The 26,845-nt window shown below is 42.0% G+C and overlaps 1 protein-coding gene across 32 annotated transcripts in view; it reads right to left on the reverse strand.

Moving 5' to 3' along the window:
• The window catches only part of VSIG4 (V-set and immunoglobulin domain containing 4), a 791,917-nt gene extending 771,917 nt beyond the window's left edge, over positions 1–20,000 (reverse strand). For 10 of the 32 annotated variants that reach the window (XM_073640900.1, XM_073640880.1, XM_073640878.1 and 7 more), the window contains exons 1-2: positions 19,833–19,994; positions 4,670–5,014 (exon numbers count right to left, since the gene is read on the reverse strand). In XM_073640900.1, coding sequence (XP_073497001.1) covers positions 4,670–5,014; positions 19,833–19,887 — 400 coding nt within the window. In that variant the 5' untranslated portion in view covers positions 19,888–19,994. Of the gene's footprint in view, positions 1–4,669; positions 5,015–19,832 lie in introns of all 32 variants that reach the window. The other 22 variants (XM_073640876.1, XM_073640881.1, XM_073640882.1 and 19 more) reach the window with 8 other exon arrangements.
• Between the last annotated feature and the right edge of the window lie 6,845 nt (positions 20,001–26,845).

Raw genomic sequence — 26,845 nt, forward strand, 5'->3', positions numbered from 1 at the left:
AGGTGAGGATGTTGGGGCCTCCGTCCTCACCCTAACTCTTGAGTAAGCCCTCTGTCTGTTCACCTCCCCTAGACAGGGAAGAGGGGCGCTACTGTGCACCGTAGTACACCAACCCGACATACAAGGCAACACAGACAGGGGTTAACAGAAAACTTCAGGCACACAAAATATTCGCTCACATATAACAAAGGAAAGCACTGGGGTGTGAAGGTAGGGGAATAAACCAAAATGGAGAAGGAATAAGGAATTTCCATGCATACATACCAAACAACTGTCACAAATAATTACTTCAACTCTCCTTCTCATAAGTAGTCCTCTCCCTCCGTTAGCCATGCAGCAAATGCTAGCTCTGACAATGACTCCAAGCCAAAGTCCAGTATATATAGGAGTGGGGAGTGGCTAACACTGGACAGCTGAGAGGCTAAATGAAAGTAAGCTTCCAGGAGCCCACAACTGAGCAGTTTAACCCCTGCACTGCTGAAAGAAGCCTGCACCATTTGTTATAAAGGTGAAAGGCTTCTAATGAGTGCAGGAGTGGGAGGAATCAGACACTGCGGTCTTCTGGCTCCTCTCTGTCTCGTGTAATGCAGTGGCTTGTAGCATTACTAAAATGTCCAGGGGGTGTGTTTTGGCTGACCACGTACCTCCCCTTCAGGTGACTGATCACATGACTGTGACATCATCACAGGTCCTGTGCTCACAGAAGGATATATAAATCCTGGTGGTTTTTGAAACAGTGGAGAGGCCTGGTCCCTGCGTCTGGGACACCATTAGCCTGGAGAGGCAAGAGACCGGATCCCTGTGTCTGGGACACCAGTAGCCATGGAAGGCAAGAGGCCTGATCCCTGTGTCTGGGACACCGTTGGCCCTGGAAGGCACGTGGCCTGGAGACCACATCTGGTGAGCCTTAAACCACAGCTGTGGCAGAACAGAGCTGATAGAAGCAGCTAAGACCCGGCAAAGGTAAAAACGGTGCTTTATAAGGACATTGTTGTTGTTACCTTACTGAAGTCTGTATTTGAAGCCAAGCGGGCATAGCTGCCACTGAAAAGGCTCTAGGATATTACATGTGTAACATTCCTGCGAGCCACTGAGATGGACTATGTTATAAGCAGTTTATGATGTGTAATAAACTGCTGGTCTTCATATTACCGGAAAACATTGCATGTGTGCTTTAATTGACCCGGTGAAGCGAGTACCCCTCAACATGATGAATAGCGCTACCTTACACTCGGTAAACCCGTGACAGATATCACCATATTCCTTTAAATTGATTATACCTTATTGATTGTTCTAATTCACCTGTGTGTTATTTATAGTCATTATATAGCTATACAACCAGGCTTTACCATGTATCTATCTGCATTTGCAGGTTTCCTGTTCCCATTTTTTTATATTATTATTGGTTTTAATGAATGAAAATTGAGTTTTAAATTAATCTCTGTTATCCTGGAAGTATCCAATTAAGCTACATGGGATGGAGTGGGTATTATTGTAATTATAGTGTCTAGCGCCTTTGTTGACCCTTTTGGACATTTATGAATAGTAATGAGGACATTTTTTAAATAAAGACACGCCCAGAATAAAGTATTTTATTTTAAATAAAATTCCACACGGTTTTAATCTTTTATGTAAAAATAAAAAACACTGTATACTCACCTAACGCCTAATCCCCGAAGCCATCGTCTCCTGTAAGAAACCAAAGATAAAAAACTACCATATCCTTCACCTGTCTGCCGTCATGACGTAATCCACAGTGTCCCATGAAGATCTGGATCACTTCTACAGCAGGCACATCAGCAATCACTGATGTGTCTGCTGTAGAAGACACAACAGAGTAATTACTCCTGTCGGTGTCTAGTGCTGCGCTGCTGGGGCTGAGTTCACTGGAATTCATCAGCTGAAGATCAGCTGATAAGCTCCAGTGCCCTCACTTACTGCATCAGTGTTGCGTGGGAAAATTCTCACGCAGCACAGATGCCATAAGTGAGGGCACCGGAGCTCTCAGCTGATCTTCAGCTGATGAACTCCGGTGAACTCAGCCCCAGCAGCCAGCGATGTACACTGCCGAGAGCAATCGCGCTCCTGTCAGTGTATTATCGGCTGCGGGGTGATCATGCCGTGGGACATTGGCGTGATTGCGGACAGATGAGAATAAGGTATTTTTATTTTATTATCGATTTTATTTTTACTTTTTTTTTTTTTTACACAGCGCACAGACGCTGGCTGAGGAGACTACTTCTCCCCTCAGCCACGCCTGCTCTCGCTATTATCAGCGGGAGCGGCTGTAGGCTGATGGGAGGCGTAGTCTCCCGCGGGCAATTCTCTGTGCGTTTTTGCCGCATTTTTGCCTCATTGACTTGAATTGAGTCAGTCAAATACGCTGCAAACATCCGCAGCAAATACGCAAAATATTTTTATACCTGCGTTTTTGCTACGAATTTGCCTGACTCAATTGAAGTGTATGGGTGAAAAACGCTGCAGAAACACACAAGGAATCGACATTCTGCAGATTTAAACGCAATGACAATCCTCACCGGAAAATTCCTGATCATGTGCACAGCACTTCAGGATTGTCATTGCATTAGCTGGCACATGGATTACCTAGTGTTTTTGGTGCATTACCACATGGAAAAAACGCAGCGAAAACGCATCAAAAACGCACAGTGTGCACATAGCCTTAAGGTTGATACCTCAACCCTATTGCAATGTTGTAATGTGACCCTAAGAAAGCCGTGCAAAGGCTAATGTCCACAGATATCAATGAACATGAGCAAGGTTGTGAAGAAGTGTGGCCAAAATTCCTCCAGAATGGTGTATGAGACCGATGAATTAATGGCTTTTTAGTAAGAATTTAAGTTAATGCTGCTAGAAGTGGTTTTACCAGCTATTGCTTCATAGGTGTACTTAATTTTTTACACAGTGTTTCTGCATTTTGGCCAATTTTTAAAAAATAAACAATGACGTGGCATAATTTGTTATGTATTGTTATTCATCTGAGATTGTATTTTCCTAAGTTTAAGACCATATAAGAGCCAGATGTTTTTTTAATCATAACCAGAAATGAAAATCCATAGACTTCTATGAGGTTGTGCTTGGTTTTTCTCATGAATTTGTAGAAGGCCAATGGCATTCACTTGCCAATTTTCTTTTCTCTCATAGACTTCAATGGAGTGAAAGAGCTTATTCACACGTTGTGTTTTTCTGTCGCCTTTTCCCCACATTTTTTCGACAGGTTTTTTGCCTTTTACTACAACAGCAAAGTGAATGAGATATTCACGCACATGCGGCATATTTTTCCCTAGCAGATACGAAGAAGTGTCAAATCTGCAGCATGTCATTTCTTTGAACATTTTTGCAGCGTTTTTCACCCATTCAAATCAATGAGAAAAATACCTTAAAAACACCCGGAAATACAGAAACATGCAAATCCTACTTCTATGCTCGATTGGCCACTCTTGTGGATAGATTTGCAGGCCAACACAGACCAGGCCAACACAGACCAGGCCAACACAGACCAGGACCACACAGACCAGGCCAACACAGACCAGGACCACACAGACCAGGCCAACACAGACCAGGCCAACACAGACCAGGCCAACACAGACTAGGCCAACACAGACCAGGCCAACACAGACCAGGCCAACACAGACTAGGCCAACACAGACCAGGCCAACACAGACCAGGCCAACACAGACCAGGCCAACACAGACCAGGCCAACACAGACCAGGCCAACACAGACCAGGCCAACACAGACCAGGCCAACACAGACCAGGCCAACACAGACCAGGCCAACACAAACCAGGACAACAGAGACAAGACCAACACAGACCAGGCCAACACAAACCAGGACAACAGAGACAAGACCAACACAGACCAGGCCAACACAGACCAGGACAACAGAGACAAGACCAACACAGACCAGGCCAACACAAACCAGGACAACAGAGACAAGACCAACACAGACCAGGCCAACACAAACCAGGACAACAGAGACAAGACCAACACAGACCAGGCCAACACAAACCAGGACAACAGAGACAAGACCAACACAGACCAGACCAACACAGACCAGGCCAACACAGACCAGGCCAACACAGACCAGGCCAACACAGATCAGGCCAACACAGACCAGGACAACAGAGACCAGACCAACAGAGACCAGGCCAACAGAGACCAGGCCAACAGAGACCAGGCCAACAGAGACCAGGCCAACAGAGACCAGGCCAACAGAGACCAGGCCAACAGAGACCAGGCCAACAGAGACCAGGCCCACACAGACCAGGCCCACACAGACCAGGCCAACAGAGACCAGGCCCACACAGACCAGGCCCACACAGACCAGGCCCACACAGACCAGGCCCACACAGACCAGGCCAACACAGACCAGGACCACACAGTTCAGACAGAAATCAGACCTTTATAGAATATTCTATAAAAATGCTACAGTGTATGCCCCAACTGCTAAGTATATGCCCCATAATACCCTTTAGGCTACATTTTATAGTATACACCTTGCTGTCTTCATGTCTTACCACCCTACATTGCATTTGGTTGGTGTTACCAGCAGCACATACAGTAGTGATTAGTGCCTACTTTAACTCGTTTCCAGGAAAATGGCACTTTGAGAAATTGCTAAGATTTTTTTTAGAACATGAGAACTCTTACCTCTAAGTATTTTAAGAATAGTGATCTTTTCCTTAGAGATTAAGGTGCCATCAGGTTTCTTCCAGGTGACTTTGCACTTGATATTACCTTTGTCATCTAGGTTCAGTTTCTTGATGGTCAGAGAAACATCCCCTGGAGCTCTGGATATTGCCACTCTCTCTCTGAACTTAGTAAGTGGGACATCATCTTGTGATTTAATGCGAATAATTATTACTTCAGAGTGTAAAGACCATTCAATCCGATCCACTTCATATTCTGGGGGTGTGTAAGTACAGGGAAGGTCCACTGAGCGACCACGTACTCCTGTCACAATGTCCTTCATAATTAAGGAAGGGTTAGATGAAGCTGATTGGAGACAAAATGTGAAATTGCTTTGAATAAGAATAAAAGACGTGATGCAAAGAAAAATGAATTTACTTCTCGTCTGTAGTGTGATTGCCATATATTGTTGCACAGAGAACATTCTCTTTCATCTCAGCTCTTGGACCAATGTAATTCTATGGGGCAGTGCCGATGCACAATTTCTTTCACTGACAGAATCTATCGGTGCAAAAAAATCTCAGCATGCTGCAATTTCACTCTGAAAGTCTATGGGTGTGTGGAAAACATAAGACTGCACTCGGATGTCATCTGAGCGCAGTCCGATTTCCACGGACTCACACAATGGAGAAGACTCAAGGAACTTTATATTTACACTTAGGAAGATCTAAATTAATGTTAAAAGACACATGCTGGCATTGTCAACTCAGCTTTATCAATGCACACTCATCATCAATAATGGCTAATTTACCTAAGTGGCAAGTTTCGAACTAGGCTGCATTCACACATTGCAGCTGCAGCAAGGAAAAAAGCAACAAGCGAACACATCCAATGTAAAACTTCCTTCAGGAAGAGCGCTTCTCAAATATTAGAGGTATGAAGGATAGAAATACTTAAAGTGGATCTGTAAAGAGATTTCACAATAAAACCTGTATATGTGATTATTTAACAGATCCATCAGATCCTATAAGACTGTTGTCCTTACTCTGAAAATCCATGGCAGTAAAATAATTTGTCTGTTTTTTAACAGTTTTGCAACCACATAACGTAAAATTATGTTATATGGTCCCAGTGTGTGTAAGCAGCTGGCTCAGGAACTAAGCCCGCACCATACTTGGCAGATGTCATCTGCGTTACACAGCCAGCGTCTGCCTGCTGAAGCTTGCTCCAATCGCTGCTGTTTAAACATTTAAATGTCATTCACTGACTGCGCATTTAAATCACACAACGCGATCATGGTGTGCTGACCAATTATCATGGCAGACAGGGGCCTGCTGAAGGCCTATATGGTTCCCATCCTAGTCCTCCTGTGAAGCTGCGCCATAAGCTGAGCTTCATAGGAGAACAATGATTTTAGTATTGCAGTATCTTGTATAAGTAATCAAATGATTGTAGGTTCAAGTCTCCTAATGGGACTAAATAAATTAATTAAAATATAAAAAAAAAAATTAAATCACACACCTTTTCCCATTTAGAAATAAAGAAAAAAGAACATATTTGGTATTGCCGCATTCGTGAAATTCCAATATATCAATATATAAAATTATTTTAACCATACATTAAACTCAAAACAAAAAACCCTCGCAAGAATGGTTTTTCTCCGTAGCTGTACCCCCCACAAAAAAATCAATAAAATAAGCTAAAAAGTTATATATATATATGGCAAAATGGTTTCAATAAAAATACCAGCTCAGAATGCAAAAATTAAATCCTCACAGCTCCATTGATGAAAAAATAAAGTTAGGGATCTCAGAAAATGGCAGCAAACGAAAATTTTTTACAAAGCTCTGAATTTTTTTTGACCAGTAAATTAGAAAAAAAACCTTATAAGTTTGAAATAGTTGTATTTATACTGACCTGAAGAATAACAGCCAGGTCATTTTTATTGCATAATTAATGCCGTAAAAACAAAACCCAACATCAATGGCAAAATTGCATTTTTTCACCATTTTTCCAAACGTAATTTTTTTCAGTACAGTACATTTTAAAGTGAATAAAGTCATTTAAAATTACAACTGATTTGGCAAATAACAAGAACTTATATGACTATGTTGATGGGAAAATTGAAAGGGAAGTAAAAAAACAAAAGCACAAAAAATGAAAATAAGCATTTTGTGAGTCTAAGGAGAGAACTTTAAAGAGGATTATACAGTATTTCTGACATGGTTTTCAGACTCCCTTCACCCAGAACTCAATCCCATTGTCCTTACAAAGAATTCTCAAGGTTATGTCAATTTAATGCTGAATGATGCATCTTCTCCATACTTATATTCCCTGTGTCTGGTTAAATATTTTTCCTCCGTAAAGATGCTTGAAAGTTTGTGAACCCTTGAGAATTTTTCATTTGTCTGCATAATTTTGACTTAAAACATCAGATGTTCACACAAGTCCTAAAAGTAGATAACAAATGATTCAAAAATATTATTATATTTATTTTTAGAGCAACATTGATTCCATGGTACTGTACATGAGAAGAGGTTATAGGATACAAATATCAATTACAGAGAACAAACTAACACCGACAGACGGGTACAGTGGGGGAGAGGACCCTGTCCTTGTGGGCTTGCAGGCTACTGGATAATGGAAATGGAGACAGTAGGTTGGGGGGGTTACAGCAGCTCCGGTAGTGTCGACGTGACAGCAGGGTCAGTGCAGACTGTTAGCTTTCTTGAAGAGATGAAAGTTCCTTCCAAATGTTACGTATGTGGCGGACATTTTGGGGCACAGAATTAGTAAGGATGGAGGATATTCGGGAGAAATCTTGGAGGCAATTGGGAGAGAAGCTTATAAGTGTGGCGGAGAGAAGGAGGTCTTTATTGGATCGGAGGTTACGTTTTGGAAGATATCGGGAGATTAGTTCAGAGATATACTGGGGAGAGAGATTATGGAAGGCTTTGTAGGTCTGTATTAGTAGTTTGAACTGGATACGCTGGGGAATTGGGAGCCAAAGAAGGGATTTGCAGAGGGTAGAAGCAGAGGCGTAGTGAGGAGAGAGGAGGATTAGTCGGGCAGCAGAGTTAAGGATGGACTGGAGAGGTGCGAGTGTTAGCTGGGGCGCCACAGAAGAGGATAATGCAGTAGTCGAGGTGGGAGATGATGAGGACATGTGACGTGCCCCCTGGGCCGTGGGGTACTTGGTAGCGGGGCCGGTCGGTGCTGGGGGTGTCACGATGGCGGTGTATGGGGCCGCCGCTGCGGTGCAGATCCTCTGCCGCTGATGGTGACGCAGCAGAGCTGGTTCAGCTCTCCACAGGCAGAGCTTAGCTCCAGGGCAGGATCTAGTGATACTATAGGGTAGATGTTGTTGGTGCGGTGTAGTGCAGGTGATAATGACCAGTCCACAACTTAATGGCGGTTTCCTCTCATCTTTACTTGCGGTTGTTAAGCAGACCGGGGCACAGGTACTAGCTGGTAGTAGAGGTCCGGGTGGCCTGGGAGCAAGTTGGGGATCCACCTCGCCAGGTGAAGTTGTAGGCCTTCCCTCTGCGCTAATCTGTTTGGCCCTGCTGCTTGTAGCTATGCTACGGCCCTTGTCCCTGAGTAAAACGTCTGTTCCTCACCCGTATGGCAGGCAGCTCAGGCCTTCCTTATGTGTCGCTCCCACGTGGCGGTGCTGGGCCCTATGGTGCTGCTGTGTCGCCAGGTGTCTGATGGGGCCAGGAGACCTGCAGTCTCCTGTCCTCCAGTTTCTGCTGCTGGGCCTTCAGTGCCCCACAACCTCGGACTCCGGTGTCCGGTTCTTCTGCGCTTCTCTCCTCTGGGGTTAGCTGGCTTACAGCTCCACTTCCCAGGTCCTTCCTGTCCTGTCTTCAACTCCTCTCAACTCACTTTAACTAACCCTGCCTCCAGATCCCAGTTGCTAAGGGGAGGAACTCCCCTTTCTGGTCTGGAGCCAGGAAAGTGTTGTATGCTGGTATACCTGATTAGGGGACCCCTCCTTGCTTCCAGGCATGGCATCACCCCTTGTGAGGGAGGCAATGCCACTGTTGCAACCGGACCCCTGTGGTGCCACACATGCTCTAACATTTTAGTAGATTCAAGGATGAGAAAAGGACGGATCCTGGAAATATTTTTGAGTTGGAGGCAGCCAGAGGTGGCGAGATCTTGGATGTGCGGTTTGAAGGACAGGGCATAGAAGAGGGGACTTCCACAAGGCTGCAAGCCTCAGTTTCACACTGTGGGCCACAGATGGTTCTATTCACCACCGACCTTCTCTTGTCATCTACAGTAGAGATAAGCGAACCTTTTGATGTTTGGGTTTGTCGACTAAACTCGAACATCAAAAAAAATGTTTGTGTTCTGGCACCCGATCCTGAACACAAACCCGAACAGGGCCCTGGACATGAGTGGTTTCCCACGCCGTCATCTGCATGTCAGTGGGGGAAACGGGCTGTGATCGGTGGTAACACCGCTACCGCCGGTCACAGGGCTGCGGGATCATGCTGTCAGGTGTCAGTGTGATCATGCAGCTGTGACAGTGACCCACGGTCATAGGTACTTGCTGAAGGGACTACTACCCCCATTATCCGGCGCCTGCTGTCACTGTAAACAAGCAGTGCAAGCGCCGCTGATGGGAGGAGTGATCTCCCATCAGCTGGCTCTTGCGCAGTCAAAGTGAAAGTTAAAAAAAAAAAGGTTAAAATTAATAAATAATTATTTACCTACACCTTGTCCCCGATGCCCTCAGTGTTGATGAACTCGTATGACCTCACTTACTGCACTACTGCTGCGTGTGAAAATTCCCACTCAGCAGTGCTGCCGTAAGTGAAGTCACCGGAGCTCTCAGCTGATTGAACTCCAGTGACCTCACTCACTGCAGCTCAGTGCTGTACACTGACACAGGAGTGATTACACTCCTGTCAGTTTATAGCCAGCTGTCTTGTAGAGCATTCACATCAGTGACTGCTGATGTGACTGTCCTACAAATGATCGCTGTGGGACACTCGGGATTATGTTATCATGATGGACAGGTGAGGGATATGGTTGTTTTTTATTTTTGGTTTCTTACTGGAGAGAAGAGCTTCGGGGATTAGGCGTTAGGTAAGTATACAGTGTTTAATAAATTATTAAAACCATGTGGACTTTTATTTGAAATAAAATACCTTATTCTGGCCATGTGTTTATTTCAAAACCTTGACAATGGGGTTAGTAATGGGGGTGTCTTATAGACGCCTCTCCATTACTAACCTGGGATTCATGTCAGCTGCCAATACAAGGCTGACATGAACCCCAACCCAATTGCCCCACTTGCCACCGCACTAGGGCAAGTGGGAAGAGAGGAGGCTAAGCACCAGATTTGGCGCATCTTATGGGTGCGCCATTTCTGGGGCTGCTGAGGGCTGATATTATTATCCTAGGAGGGGGCCAGGATCCATGGCCCCTTCCCTGGCTATTAATATCAGCTCACAGCTGTCTGTTTAGCCTTTGCTGGTTAGATTTTATAGGGGACCCCCCTGTCAATTTTTTTCTGGGGTCCCCCGTAATCTAGCCAGTAAAGTCTAAGCAAACAGCTGTGGGCTGTTACTAATAGCCAGGGAACAAGAAGAAAGAAATTCCATGCCCACTGTGCTTGTCTTTGACGCTGTGTAAACTCACACGCAGCATGTCAATTTCTGTAGAAGAGATGCAAGTCTTTTCTGCAGATTTTGACTGATTGAAATGTCATTACATGTGGTGGATCCGCATGTACTGACAAAACAAGTGTGGCATTAGAACGCAGCATTTTGGACGCAGCGAAAATACTCACCCAGGGTCCGACGGTAATCCAAGGGTTAAAGTGATGTCCCACATTTCTTTTTTCAAATATCTTTATTTAGCTCCAAAAAGCATTCATTGCTGTACAAACACGCATCAAAAAACTCATGCAAAAATGCACCAAAAACGCTTTTTTTCTGCACCAAAGTGAATGAGAAATGTGAAGTGTCATCCACACATTGAGTATTTTTTGACTTGCAGATTTGGTGTCTCTGTCACAGCTGCGGGATCACACTGTTACCTGACAGCATAATCCCGCAACACTGTGACCGGCGGTAGCGATGTTACTGTCTACCACAGCCCCTGTTTCCCGCACTGTCACAGAGATGACAGCGTGGGAAACTAGGGATGTTCATTTTCGCGCCTTTTGCTGATTTTTGCGCAAAAGGCTTGGGAACCTGAACATAAATCCGAATGTGCAGTTTTCGCTCCGCTCACACAATTTGGCCTCCGCTCCTGTCTTTTTGTTCCAACAATTTTTCAAGTGAATACACCAGCTGTCACTGTCCAATAGAGGTCAGCATCTATCCATAAATGCTACATATCATATTTTTTTTGCATTAGCTATTACAATTCCCTTACATTCCGCCTCTCTTTAAACTCACCAGTCCTGGGGTAAGAAAGGTTGTCGGGACTCTAGACCAGGGGTCCTCAAACTACGGCCCGCGGGGCACATGCCGCCCGCGGAGGACTTTTATCCGGCCCGCCGGGCTATGGGCGGAGGAGAGGAGAGCGGTGCCATTGCCCACCCTTCCCCCCGCTTACTCAGGGCCCCGGCAGGCGGATACTTGCCTCTCACCGTGCCTCTGCAGATCTGCTGTCTTCCTGCTCTGCGCTTCCTGTGACGTCTCAGATCAGAGGGCGCGGTGACTTCTTTACACCGCGTCCTCCCGAGTGCCGTCACAGGAAGCGCAGAGCTGGACAACGCCGCCGCGACGCTGGAGTCCAGACCAGAGTAGAGCAGCGGCAGCAAGTGAGAAGTGAGGTGAGTATTGGATTTTTTTTTTTTTTAATGTATGGAGACATAGGTCATTATATGGGGGGTTGACATCCTGCAAGGGGTATCATATGGGGGGCTGACATCCTGCATGGGGTATGATATGGGGGGTGACATCCTGCATAGGGCATTATATGGGGGGAAAGGGACATCCTGCATGGGGCATAATATGGGGGGGGGTGACATGCTGCATGGGGCATTATATGGGGGGGAGGGTGACATGCCGCATGGGGCATTTTATGGGGGGGAGGGTGACATGCTGCATGGGGCATTATATGGGGGGGAGGGTGACATGCTGCATGGGGCATTATATGGGGGGGTGACATACTGCATGGGGCATTATATGGGGGGGTGACATGCTGCATGGGGCATTATATGGGGGGGTGACATGCTGCATGTGGCATTATATGGGGGGTGACATGCTGCATGTGGCATTATATGGGGGGTGACATGCTGCATGGGGCATTATAAAGACAGGGGAGTGATATCCTGCATGGGGCATTATATGGGGGGGTGACATCCTGCATGGGGCATGATATGGGGGGTGAAATCCTGCATGGGGTATTATATGGGGGGGAAAGGGACATCCTGCATGGGGCATTATATGGGGATGAAAGGGACATCCTGCATGGGGCATTATAAAGACAGGGGAGTGATATCTTGCATGGGGCATTATATGGTGTGAGAAAGGGACATCCTGCATGGGGCATTATATGGGGGGTGGCATCCAGCATGGGGCATTATAAGGGGGGGAACAGCCTGCATGGGGCATTATAAGGGGGGGGGACAGCCTGCATATGGCATTATAAGGGGGAAACAGCCTGCCTATTGGGAACATTTACCTGCCCATTGAGGACCTATGCTGCCTATTGGGGACCTATGCTGCCTATTGGGGACATTTACCTGCCTATTGGGGACATTTACCTGCCTATTGGGGATATTTACCTGCCTATTGGGGACATTTACCTGCCTATTGGGGATATTTACCTGCCTATTGGGGACCTATGCTGCCTATTGGGGACATTTACCTGCCTATTGGGGACATTTACCTGCCTATTGGGGATATTTACCTGCCTATTGGGGACATTTACCTGCCTATTGGGGACCTATGCTGCCTATTGGGGACATTTACCTGCCTATTGGGGACATTTACCTGCCTATTGGGGACATTTACCTGCCTATTGGGGATATTTACCTGCCTATTGGGGACATTTACCTGCCTATTGGGGATATTTACCTGCCTATTGGGGACCTATGCTGCCTATTGGGTACATTTACCTGCCTATTGGGGACCTATGCTGCCTATTGGGTACAGTTACCTACCTGTTGAAATACCGGTTGACTTAACTTTACTTGTTCTTCATTTTAAATATTGTATTTGTTCCTGTATTGTCTTTTTTTACTTCAAAATAAGATATGTGCAGTGTGCATAGGAATTTGTTCATAGTTTTTTTTTTAAAACTATATTCCGGCCCTCCAATGGTCTGAGGGACCGTGAACAGGCCCCCTGTTTAAAAAGTTTGAGGACCCCTGCTCTAGACGCTCCAAGGGTGAGATTCAGGCATCACCAGTATTCAAGCACATTCCTGTGCCTCCTGCATGATATACTGAAATATAAGATCATTTTCTGCATATCTCCTGGGTGGGACATCAATGTTGGTACACTCAGTTCTGCAAGGTTCCTTCTGACTTATTTCCTTTGGGACATACAGGCCTTCAGGCACTCTTCTTGTGAGCTCAGCCTCTAGTCTATCCTCTGGGTTAGTTCTGGATGGTAGTGTTACTTCAAGTACTATCCACCAGTCATCTCCACCATCTGCGAGCATTGCAGATACAGGATTCCCATGCGGACACATATGGCTGAAGCATGTTATGTACGGTGCAGTACTCTTCCTGGTGCATAGTCTTATCCTTCTGGTCAAGCCTCATACACAAGATTTGTGAAGTGTATTCTCCTTGTCACTCTATGAGGAACAGCCTACCATGTGTAGTCCAATTTGACCTGAGGTTGCTTCACTCAGGATAACAAGTGTTATTCTATCTGTAATGGTGTCTCTTGCACCAGGGTCACTTCAGGGTGTCTCTTCTCCTGGAACCTCGTACAATCTTCATCTGGATCAAGCTCTAACTCAGTATTCACCCGGCCATTATGGCCAAACAGCAACGTGTAGAGGGTGTACCCTTCAGTGGTATGTACCTGGTTACTGTATGACCACACTAGTTCCGGCACAAACTCAGGTCATTTCATCGTCTTGTTGACTTCCAGAGTCCTCAACATCCGTAATAAAGTTCTGTTCAAGCGTTCACACACAACATTTCCCTGAGGGTGGTAGGGCGTCATTCTGCACTTCTTATGTCATGAAGGGATTAAACAGAGCAGAGTTCTGGCTTGCCCAAAATTGTATCTGATCACATATCCAGTGCAACCTCCACCTCACTATTTAGTCAGGGACTCGAGCAACTGTTCGTAGCTATTTCAAACAAGCAGCCATTCCATAAAAAGCAAAAAGGGGAGAGGTAGATACAACCAAAATGTGCAGAATCCGTGCCGTGTGATTCCTTAACCCTTTCTGACATTGGACGTACTGGAACATGCTATTTTCCAAGGTGTTACTGAAAATAGCCATGTATCCAGGTGATTATGTGAGTAGGTCCTGAGTAATTCTGACTTTAGTATTGCAGTGCATTAGATCAGTAATCAGATTATTCAGTGTTCAAGTACCATAGAGAAACAAATTAAAAATGAAATAAAAAACATTGTAAAAATGTTTATAAAAAAACCCCACAAATAAAAAAAACTAAAGAAATTGTGGAAAAATAAAATGTTTGGCCACATCTTTTATGTGATAGCAAAAATAACACAAAAAAGTACAAATATATGTGTTATTGTTGTATTGAGAATGACCTGTATTATAAAATTATCACACTATTTAACTCATACATTGAACACCATAAAAATGAACAAAAAAAACAAGGAAAAAATGTTGCTTTTTCAACATACTGCTCCCCATAAAGTAAATTAAAATGCGATCAAAAACTTGTAAGTAAAGAAAAATTGTATCACTGAAAATGACAACTCGTCTCACAAAAACCAAGCTCTCATTTAGCTTTGTGGAAGAATAAAAATGGCATGACTCTCTCAGAATATGGCAAAGCAAACATTTTTTTTCCATCAAAATTATTCTCAGTGTGCAAAAGTAGCAAAACAAAAAATATGTACATGAATCTAGTATTCATCATACTGACGAAAAATAAAGTTTCCTTATCTTTTTTACGACATGGTGAACAACATAGAAAATGAAAACAATTTTTTAATTGCTATTTTTTCTTCATTCTGCCTCTCAAAAGTTGGAATAGAAAGCAATCTAAAAATGCTATTTACCCCAAAATGCTAATAATAAAAACGTCAACTCATCATTCAGAAAACCAATCTCTCACACAACTCTGGTTGTAGAAAATAGAAAAGTTAGAGCTCTCAATATTTGGAGATGCAAAAACTAAATTGGGAGGTAAATAAGCATATTTAATGTGGGAAAGTACCAAAACCTAAAAAACTATATATATCTGGTATTAGTTTAATTGTATTGTTCCAAGGAAAAAAGTTTTCAAATCGCTTATACTGCATAACGAATAGCATAAAAAATACATGCACACAGTTTTTGAACAGCTGTTGATTTGTCCATTTTGCCAAAAATTGCAATAATGCTAGGTTCACATTGCCCCTGTGCTCTACACTAAGGTTTACATCAGGGTTTCTGTTTTAATATCTGTAGAATGTGATTTAGATTAGACCCCGATGGAACCATTCAGTATAGTAAAGTCAATTAAAACTCCTTTTAGCCTCCTCAATCTTTTAAAGTATATACAAAAGTGTGCTTAACCACTCTTTAGTGTACCTCTAAAAAGATGGTGGTCACCACTGGAACATTGGCCAGACAGACTTCAAAGTGACTTCATCAGCCACATTGCAGTGAATTGTTCTATCGATGGTTCCATCCGAATTATGTACTTTGGAGATTTAGACATAAACCCAGACATAATTCAAACCCTGACTTATATTCAGTGTAGAGCACAAGATCAATGTGAACCAAGCCTTAAAAGTGATCCAAAATGTTATGTACTCCAGAATGGTAGCAATAAAGACTTCAACTCAACCCAAAAAACTCAGCCTCACTTAGGTCCATCATCTGTCACTGTAAATATAAGGACTGTCCACGTTATTGATAGCACAAAGGTTCTTAAAAGCGACGTAGCTCCCTCTAAAAAAAAAAATCAAATTTTGCGCTCTTAAACCCAAATGCCCCCATCCCTGCTAAGTACCACAGTCTGCCTAACAGCAATTAGCATCAATGTGTAATGTGGAGTGCCCACTTAACGGTATATGAGGTGTCTCTAGAAGCACAAGCCGGTCACAATGCATGATATTGTATACTAAGCTGGCATAACTGCCATTTTCCTTCTGTGACATTAACTGCACGCTAATTTCTTGAAAACAACCGTGGAGTCAAAATAGTCACTACACCCATAGATGATCTCCGAGAGAGGTGTAATCTCCAAAATGGACTCACTTGAGGGGAGGTTTTTGCTCACAAACTTTTTTCAGGTAAATCTACGCTATAAAAGTTAAATAATGCTGCTTCCTTCCCAGTGTGACATGCAGAAGTAGTGTTGTTGCTTTAAAAGCATTCAGCAACTATTAGAAGTAACACAAGCACATGAGACAGGAAGTGTTGTGCTCCAGAAGCATCCAGTAACTAGAGGGGTTAACACAGTCACAGGAGAAGGGGAGTGTTTTAGCAGAGCCCCAGGGGGATTGTGGGGAAGTTGTTTACTATCTGGCTGGAGCTGAAGAGAAAGTTGGTGTGTGTGTTCTGCATCTAACAGAAGCGCCCCTGCAAGTGAAAAGTATTCAAGTCAGGAGTGAAGCTAAGCACAGGTCAGGTAGAGTTCCTGAACTAACAGTGCAGAGTATTGTCAAGCAGAAAGATAAGGACTGTAAGAAGTGGTGTCACAGGGATCATCTCCCTCAGCAAACCCTCCCACCCATCTTCATCTCACTGTGCTGTAAAGAATGCTGTGTTCATTAATGTGCCTTTGCATTAGAACTGTGCTGTCCTGTACTACTGGGAAGACTGTGAACTTCTGTGCTGCTAAGGAAACTGTACTGTTTGTCACTGGAGCCTGTTGCTCATAAGACTTAACTTTCACTGGCTGTGTGGCTTCTTATTAAATGCTACTGTTCTACCATTTATGAGGACTCTTGTCAAGTGTGTCTGGTCAGCAAGTGAAACAATCTATGTGTCTGTGCCTGAGGGTCAATACCCCTGTGTGCCTGAGAGAAGCTGCAGCACATGGTCTATGGTCGCCCTGAGTAACGGTTCCCCCAGGATTCCAAAGAATTCATGTAACCTGTCTCGCCCCTATCTGAACCTAGCGTTGAGTGTGTAAAACCAGTTCTACTGTGCTCACAAATAGTACAGTACAACTCCACATAGTCTTGTTCAAGAGTAATTATATAACATATTATGGGACCATTGTTACTTATTACTCCTTGTGAAATTTAAAAATCTAAGGCTAAAACAACATTTTAGTGGTAAACAATCTTCATGGCCCAATGATTTAGAATTTTATGAAACATCTGGTGTAAACATACTCACTATTCCTCTAAATGCATTCATTAAGGGGTGTAGTTTGTAAGATTAGGTCATTTTTGGGGTTCTTCTGCCCTCCTGGCTCTTCAGGTGCTCTGCCAACTATTTCAGCAAAATCTGCCATCCAAAATGCCACTCCTTCCCTTCAGAGCTTTGTATTGTGCACCAACATTAGTTTCTGACTATGGATGGAGCGTTGGCGTACTCGGGAGGAATTGCATTACACATTATGCATTACATTTTCTCCTATTACCTCATGTGAAAATGAAAAAATTGGGGCTTAAGAAACATTTTAATGGAATATATGTAATTTTTCAGTTCCCAATATTCTAAAATTCTGTGATGCGTCTATGGGTTCAAATTGCACCGTACACTACTACAAAACTTTCTTGAAAGGTGTAGTTGAAAAACTTGAATCACTTGTGGAGATATCTCTACCATTTTGGCACATAAGGGGCTCTGCAAATGTATCATGGTGCTCACAACCTGTTCCAACCAAAATGTCACTCCAATAGACATAGACAGCACCTCCTCTTTCACTTGGCCATGCTGTTTGCTCAAATAGTAGTTTCTGACCACTTATGGGTGAGATGTTGTTTCAAGCAGATCTGTCACAATACAAACTACATACATTATAACTAGATATCTTTGACCAGATAAATTTGGTGTGCTTTGGAAATCCAAAGGGTTAGACTGCCTGTATAATTGCTTTTTAAAATTTGCCGCTTTGCAGAAACATTTTTAGTCCAACTCAACTTATACAGTATACAGTAACTCAAAGAAGTTGGGAAGTGTCCATTGAGTCTGTGTCTTCTCCTGTATGTTGGGGTCTTTGTATAATGGTTGCCATGTTCATTTCAGGTAAATATAATTATCAAATGAAAAACTTTCATAATGATAATACAACTATTCTGATGGGTCTTCTCAAAGTAAATACAGCAGCCCCTTCAGGTCTTAGAGGTCTATGTAATAACATATGCAGATTGTAATGTGAAATCTAGTGACAAATCTACTTTAATATGTTAAGAAATAATAATATATTATTTGCAGTTATTTTGATTTATAATGCAGGATGCTTTATTAAAATAGTCTTCTTGACAGCTTTTTGAAAAATGCATTTTAATGCATGCTCAAGTAATGGACAGTAACCCTCCAGTCCAAATTGAAAATTGGATTATGTATAGCAAACGTTTGGTCAGTATACCTTGTTCCTTCTTTAAAGGGGGTCTTTCACTATTTTTGCATGTTAAACTGGCCACATAATGATATATATTTCATGAAGATTTTAATAAAACATATTTTTATTTTTTTCAACTGTCATCTCAGTTGCATAGATATATTAGCTTAGAAAGTTGATATAATAATTTCCCCTTCAACCACAGGGGCAATAGGAGAGTCTTCTTCACTTTTTCTCCTGCGTGACATTACCCAATTATATGCATAAGCCGTCAACACCATGTAGAGGAAAAATGAAAACCCCTTCAGAGAAGCTTAGAACAGGCTTTCTCTGTATGATATGGTAAGACTGATGTTTACAACCAGGTCACATAGATCTTACTGATACTAGTGTGATTAAAAGCCAAGGAGGAGGACATCTGTGCTGCGTATCATTACACACACTACTCTGCATCTATCCCAGGCATCAGGCAATGATGCTTCAGTATCTGGGATAGATGCAGCTTTCCTTTGCCAGAGCTGTTGTATCCTTACAGTAAGAATGAAATGACAGTGCTGTGAGATGAGAGCTACAGTGTGCCAGCGGCATGACACATACAGTACTCTCCTCTTACCCCAGGTACCATTATTCCCTGTTTTTTTTATAGATGCAATTATAGTAGATGCCAGCAGTGAAATATAGGTGACCTGGTTAGACATAGTCTTTTCATATAACACAGAGAAAACGTGATCTTCATTAAATTTATCATGTTGTGGCAAGTTTAGCATGTGAAAATTGGTGAAAGATCCTCTTTAAACACATTACTGCTGACAATCATATGCTCTGGTCTTCCATTTTCATCTTTCCAATTTGGCTGATGCGGTATGGGTGTTTTCTATGAAGAGTATTCTTAAATTTCAAATACAAAGTCCCTTATTCCCTCCTAATAAACCAGCACTCATGTTGTTGGTTCTATATATATCCAGTCGGTGTCACCACCTGCATGTTGAGGATTTTTTAAGAATGGTTGCTATAAAGAAGGCACACACTGTGAAGAGTATTATTTTATTTTTGAAGATGAAAAGTATTTGCATGAAGCTAAAGAGGGGGCCCCCCAAGTCAATGTTACTGGTGGGCCCTTGCCACCTCAGTCCGACACAGGTTACGTTCCTGAAGAGAAATGTTTGCTGTCAGCTTAACAATGTATACAGTCTACTGTTTCAAATATCCTGAACAATGTAAAGGAACATTTACCCCACTCATAGTCCACTCATAGTAACAGCCAAAAACAAGGGATTCCACACACTGAATACTGTCCAATCGACATTCAGTCTCCGAAAGGTTTTCCAAAAAAAGTAGTCCTTGAATATACTACCACTACTACTACTACCACTACTTCTACTACTACTACTACTACTAATAATAATAATAATTAATGTATTAAATATTTCATTCATTTTTTTTTTATAATTTGTGAGAAATCACTTTTTTTAAACACAAAAAAGGAATATCCATAAAATCAATCCTTAGAAAAAGGATGGCAAATTCATAAAGTTTATAACTCACCATTGCCTTCTGAAAAACAAATGACAAACACAAAAAGCCACTTAAATTGCCCCATGATCCAGATATCCGCTATTCTTCTTCTCAGAAAGTCGCATGCTATAATGAGAAGGACATGAAAATTTCCTTTTTTATATTATCCATTAAATGTTCTAGTGATACCACTTCCTTCCCTTTTCTTCGTTCTTCTTAGATAGCAGGCAACAAAGAATATTTGTTAACTATTTCAAAATATGGGATATTCATGAGCACAACCCTTCCAAGGTCACCACAGTTGGGGACTTGATGTTTTATGCTGTGTGTGACATTTTGCAACGAATCTGAACATCACATAATTGTGTACAATTGTAAAGTTGTACTTTTGTTTCACTTGCTCTATTCCACTATATTGTTATTTTATTCAATTCTAATCTGATGTAAATCATAGATAATACACCTTCCTACAGCATACATACTGTACTTATACCACATGAAGTATAACCATTTTTTTTATTTCAGTTGTAAATGTTAAATAAATTATTGGGGAACTTTATTTCAGTGTCCATAAAAAAGAATGATGTGTTAAGAAGTTTTGAAACTGGAGGAGATTGTGTGTTATTGTGATGTAACATCATTTCACAGTTCACAGTAAATGGTACCAATGTGTTCATAATCACTTTTCTCATATATAGAAAAACATTACTTACAATCTTAATGGCTCATTATTCAGTGGGGCATAAAAAATTGTTTGCTTCCCATGATTTTTAGTTAAATTGACCAGGAAAAAAAATTAGGATGTTAGCAACTTTATGTCACGCTCGGTGTAGTATGTCTGCTCATAGACTAACTTTATGTAACACTTGCAGTGGGAGTATTGTAATCATACAAATATTCAAAGAAAACGTATAATTATTTATTATTGCTAAAGACATATTGATATCAGTCTCTCCATCAGTATATGAAAAAATAAGGGGAGTGGGTTACTCCAATATAATTACCTACATATGAATACCAAGGTATTCACTACACCACATACACATAAATTATAAAATACATTTTATTAAATAAAATTAAAAGCATTTAATGTACATAATACACAAACATGAGGCTTAAAGAGGAAGGATAAAGTAAAAAAGAGATGGTAAATCTTAGTAAACAGGGTCAGTGTTCGTGTTCACTTCTTATGGTATACTAAAGATGGCTGACGTACATATATATAGTCTGATATTGACCCAAGTAAACCAAACTAAACCATACAAGTCAAGATTATGAAGTTTCACTGCTTACCCATAGTATAGTATAGGGACGACCACGACCGCCCTGACGCGCGTTTCCCACAGGTGCTTTCTCACGGGGAGTGTAGTCACTTGCATGTATTAATCAATGAGAATTAGTGATATTTTATTTTTGGATAGGAGTGGATCTAATTGCCTACTGTGTCTATATGCTACTACACAAGTTATGCATGTAGTATGTTTGCTCATAGACTAATTTTTTGTAACACCTGCAGTGGTATTATTGTGAACAAAGACTGCTGCAGCTTGGAACAAGCAGACATTCACAGCAGCAGGCATTAATGCTTATTTTGCTGCAATGCCCTGGACCACAATTCCCAGCAGCCTTTGCTCCTCTTTACATCCTGGAAGAAGAGGGGTAGCAGAGGAAGAGACTGACTGTCTGAGCAGGCTGGAGAAGATTGGAGGAGCTCTATGGGCACAAGGATGTGTGTGTATGCCTCACCATTAAATACTGCTGAGAGCCTGACCTTAGAGATCAGAGAACAGTGGCACAGAGTGAGTGCTCACCACCCAGTAGCTCATCGTGTGAGGGGAGAAGATGGTCCTAGAGCTGTACCATGTCAATATCAGTGTATAGAGTAAGGCTGTGCTCACTAGTCGGACTCTGGCCGGCAGTATGCATAGAGTATATGTACCCACCAGTCCCGGCTTAGAAGCCGGCGAATCGTCGCAGTGCACAGTGCGTGCGCTGGGGGGATTCAAAAGTCTGCAGTCACTGATATCCCCATCCACACAGCCTCCTTATACAGTATTGTGTCCCTACACAGCCCCCCATTCAGAATGATGTTCTTACACAGCCCCTTTTCACAGTATTATGTCCCCACACAGCCACCCACTCAGAATGGTGTCCCCACACAGCCTCCTTACACAGCATTATGTCCGCAGACAGCCCCCTTACATAGTATCATGTACCACCCCTCCTTGCAAAATTATATAAAAAATAATACTCACCTAACCCCATTACCCAACAGCTTCAGTCTGCACTGTTTACAGAGGTGCAGAGGACGCGATGTAGTGACATCACTATGTCTGTTGCATTCTCAGACATACAGGCTCAATGATGAAACAGAGAACTGACATATCCATTACTCACTCCAGTAGGTACTGGAACTAAATACTGCAACGCTTCATATTTATTGTTGGTATGTTGGAATAAAACGGAGAGGGTAAATATAAATATATATAATGACACATCGTCTGCCTAGATAGAAGAGACATATTAATTAGCATTTCATTAGAATTAAGCCAATTAATCAATCACACCTAATATACCACCTAAGTGAGGTAGTGAGTCGTACTTTTCTCTCTTCTAAAATCGGATAGTTGAAGACTCGTGTATGGAACTCTATCCCGCTCCATAAGACCAGATCTCTATACAGGGGTTTCCTCCTTTCCCTAAGGCTGGGTCTCTGACTACAGTGGCAATATACTGGGAGTTTTCTCGGTACCTCAGCCACTATGAGGTCACCAAGTTAGCAGTATACTGGAAGTTTTCTCAGTTGCTCAGCCTCTACGATGTCACCAAGTTAGCAGCATGCTGGAAGTTCTCTCGGTCACTCAGCCACCAATACGTCACCAATGATGCCTAGATCCGGTCTTGTTTCAGCCCGTGGCAGGGGAGTGGCATCGCACTACTCCATGAATCCCTGGAGGTGATTCAAGATGGCTGCTGCAGAAGCGAATCCAGCGTGATGAGTGCCACAAGATGGCCAGTGCAGAGGTAAGCTCGGCCTGCTGGGTGTCTCAAGATGGTCCCTGCAGAGATATTCTCGGCGTGCTGGGTGTCCCAAGATGGTCCCTGCAGAGATATTCTCGGTGTGCTGGGTGTCCCAAGATGGCCGCTGCAAAGTAATCTCAGCGTATTGGGTGTCCTAAGATAGTCACAGCAAAAGTAATGTGCATTCGCAAGCTTGTTATAGGCTGGTCAGATGATGCTGCACTATGTATGTGTGTATGTATCCATGTACAGTATGCTATCTATGTATATATGCATCTGTGAAGATCTGAGATTGTGGGTTGTAAATAATCACTTAGGCATGTTAACAATGCAACAATATTTTATTCCTCACATCCATGGTAATACAACAACTCTAGGTAAATGGCCAAAATACAGTTCTTTCAATCCTCAAGTTCTCAACTTGGGATCAGTAGTTCCACTGACTTTGTATCAGGCGATACTCAGTGTCTCCCAACTTTTGGTTGGCCCATAGATTTTGTATCTCTAGCCAATATAATCTGTAGCCACAGACAACGATCCTCTAGATGACAGATAAAACAATGGAAGCACAGGTATCCAGTAGCAACAGTCCTTTTAAGAAAGTTTAAATCCCAATGACATATCCCCCAACTGTAGCACATTCATCCAGCCTAGTCAGTACTGATCTCCAAGACTCCATATGCCATCGATGCATCCATGGCCCAGATCCTCAGATTAAATCCTACCCCTTCTACATCATTCCACCAACTCCTCACTAAACATGTGGCTTCTTTTCTCCTTCACTGGGATCAGCCCCCTGAATGGGTAGAACTGCTCTTAGCCTCCCCCCCAAAGCTAAGTGTGTGGTCCAACTCATCACCTGGGTCTGCATGTGAGACTCCCTGTGGTGAAGGCTCCATTGGATCTACTTTCAACACTCACACAATGGGCCTAGTCGCTGTTTGAACAATTGCTAGAGACTCCTGTGATACTGATGAGATTACTGGAATGCTGGACACTTTACAAGTAAAATTAGTGTACATAAACAGATGAGCAAGCAGAACATTAATAAAACACAGCAAGCAAATCTCTAATAAAACCCCAAAATAATATCTATAGAGATGAAACTCTGTGCTGGAAAAGTCTCATAGTCTTAAGGAAGTGGGCAGCTCCTCACAGTATCCATGTAGGCTATCTATGTATGTATGTATGTGTGTATGCATGTATATATCCATGTAGGCTATCTATGTATGTATGTATCCATGTAGGCTATATATATATGTATCCATATCGGCTGTTTGTGTATATATGTATCCATGTAGGCTATCTATGTATATATGTATCCATGTAGGCTATCTATGTATATATGTATCCATGTAGGCTATGTATTGTAGGCTATCTATGTATATATGTATCCATGTAGGCTATGTATGTATGTATCCATGTAGGCTACGTATATATGTAGGCTATGTATGTATGTATCCATATAGGCTATGTATGTATGTATGTATCCATGTAGGCTACGTATATATGTAGGCTATGTATGTATGTATCCATATAGGCTATGTATGTATGTATGTATCCATATAGGCTATGTATGTATGTATGTATCCATGTAGGCTACGTATATATGTAGGCTATGTATGTATGTATCCATATAGGCTATGTATGTATGTATGTATCCATGTAGGCTATGTATATATGTATCCTTGTAGGTTATCTATGTATATATGTATCAATGTAGGCTATCTATTATAGGCTATGTATGTATATATCCATGTAGGCTATGTATGTATGTATCCATGTAGGCTATGTACGTATGTATATATCCATGTAGGCTATGTATATATGTATCCATGTAGGCTATGTATATATGTATCCATGTAGGTTATCTATGTATATATGTATTAATGTAGGCTATCTATGTATATATGTATCCATGTAGGCTATGTACAGTATATATGTATCCATATAGGTTATGTATATATGTATCCAGAGTGGTCAGAGGAAAAAAATCGCAGCTTGCACAATTTGGATCTGATATATCCAGATCACATTCGGCAATTCAAGTCTATGGGTCTGTGAAAAAAATCAGATTACACTCAGATGACACAATTTTCACAGACTGACAGAATGGAGAAAATGTCATTTTTATTCTCCACATCTGAGAAAAGCGGATCCCACTCTGATCATACTCTGATTAAACTCTCATCAGTCTTGGTCAGAGTGTGATTAGCATAATTGGATCATTTTACTCGGATGTGGAGAATACGGTTGTATGATGCTAGCCTTATGAATATCTGTCTTTACAGGAAAATCAGGCAATATCTGACTTGAAATCAGAATAAACCTTTCCTGTTTTAAGACAATTAGGATTTTGCTAATTTTTAATTTTTAATATTTGCCAAATGCCAGAATAATGAGAGAGAGAATGTTTTAAGGCATTTTTATTACTTACTGCAGTTAATTAGAGACACACCTGTGTATGTATTTTAATGCACACCTGAAACACACTGCTTCTTTGTGCAGCATCATGGGAAAGTCTAAAGAAATCAGCCAAGATATCAGGAAGAAAATTGTAGACTTGCACAAGTCTGGCTCATCCTTGGGTACAATTTAAAGATCCCTGAAGGTGCCTCATTCATCTGTACAAAAAATTATACAAAGTACAAACAAGATGGGAATATCCAGCCATCATACCGCTCAAGAAAGAGACGGGTTCTATGTCCCAGAGATGAACGTGCTTTGGTCTGACATGTGTATATCAACCCAAGGGCAAAAGCACCTTGTGAAGATGATGGTGGAAGCTGGTAAGATTGTGTCAATATCCACAGTGAAACGAATACTGTATCAACATGGGCTGAAAGGTCACTCTGCCAGGAAGAAGCCATTACACCAAAAGAAACATAAAAAAGCCACATTAATGTTTGCAAATGCACACAGGAACAAAGACCTTAATTTTTGGAGACATGTCCTGTGGTCTGATGAAACTAAAATTTAACTTTTTGGGTATAATGACCATTGCTACTTTTGGAAGGAAAAGGGAGAAGCTTGAAAGCCTAAGAACACCATCCCAACTGTGAAATACTGGGGTGGCAGCATCATGTTGTGAGGTTGTTTTTCTGCAGGAGGAACTGGTTCACTTCACAGAATAGATGGCATCATGAGAAAAGAAGATTATGGGGCAATACTGAAGCAACATCTCAAAACATCAGCCAGGAAGTTAACGCTTGGGCGGAAATGGGTCTTCCAAATGGACAATGACCTGAAGCATACTGCCAAAATGGTAACAAAGTGGCTTAAGGATAACAAAGTCAATGTTTTGCAGTGACCATCACAAAGCCCTGATCTCAATCCTATTGAAAATTTATGGGCAAAGCTGAAAAGGCTGCGAGCAAGGCGACCTACAAACCTGGATCAGTTACACCAGTTTTATCAGGAGGAATAGGCCCAAATTCCGACCAACTATTGTGAGAAGCTTGTGGAAGGATATCCCAAACGTTTGACCCAAGTCATTCAGTTTAAGGGCAATGGTACCAAATACTAATGAAATGTATGTAAACTTTTGACTTTGCAGTAAGTAATAAAAATGCCTTAAAACATTCTCTCTCTCATTATTCTGGCATTTGGCAAATATTACAAATTATGGTAATCCTAATTGACCTAAACGGGAAACATTTATTCTGATTTCATGTCAGATATTGAGAAAAACATGCATATGTGTCTTTTTATATAGTGTATGGAAACTTCTGGTTTCAACTGTAGGTCTTTGGGGAATGAGGTAAAAAGTAAAAGAATGTCCTTGGGGATATAACTAGTATAAACCAAGTACTCATTTCCTGTGTTATACCATTTACATAAGGGGGAAATTGATATAGAAGGGTTAATATTCTCATATTGGATAACATGTGTAATCTCAGGATGTGTGCTGGGAACGAATTTGTCCTACAGTCGCACATTCAAGCTGTTGTGAAACTGCTGACGTCAGAGACTCGTGTACAATTTCCCATGGAAACTTTGCAAGGATTGTCTTTTTATCTGTA

The sequence above is a fragment of the Phyllobates terribilis genome, unplaced genomic scaffold (assembly GCF_046119375.1).
Source record: "Phyllobates terribilis strain yellow unplaced genomic scaffold, ASM4611937v1 Scaffold_7__3_contigs__length_470593459, whole genome shotgun sequence".
Taxonomy (NCBI): domain Eukaryota; kingdom Metazoa; phylum Chordata; class Amphibia; order Anura; family Dendrobatidae; genus Phyllobates; species Phyllobates terribilis.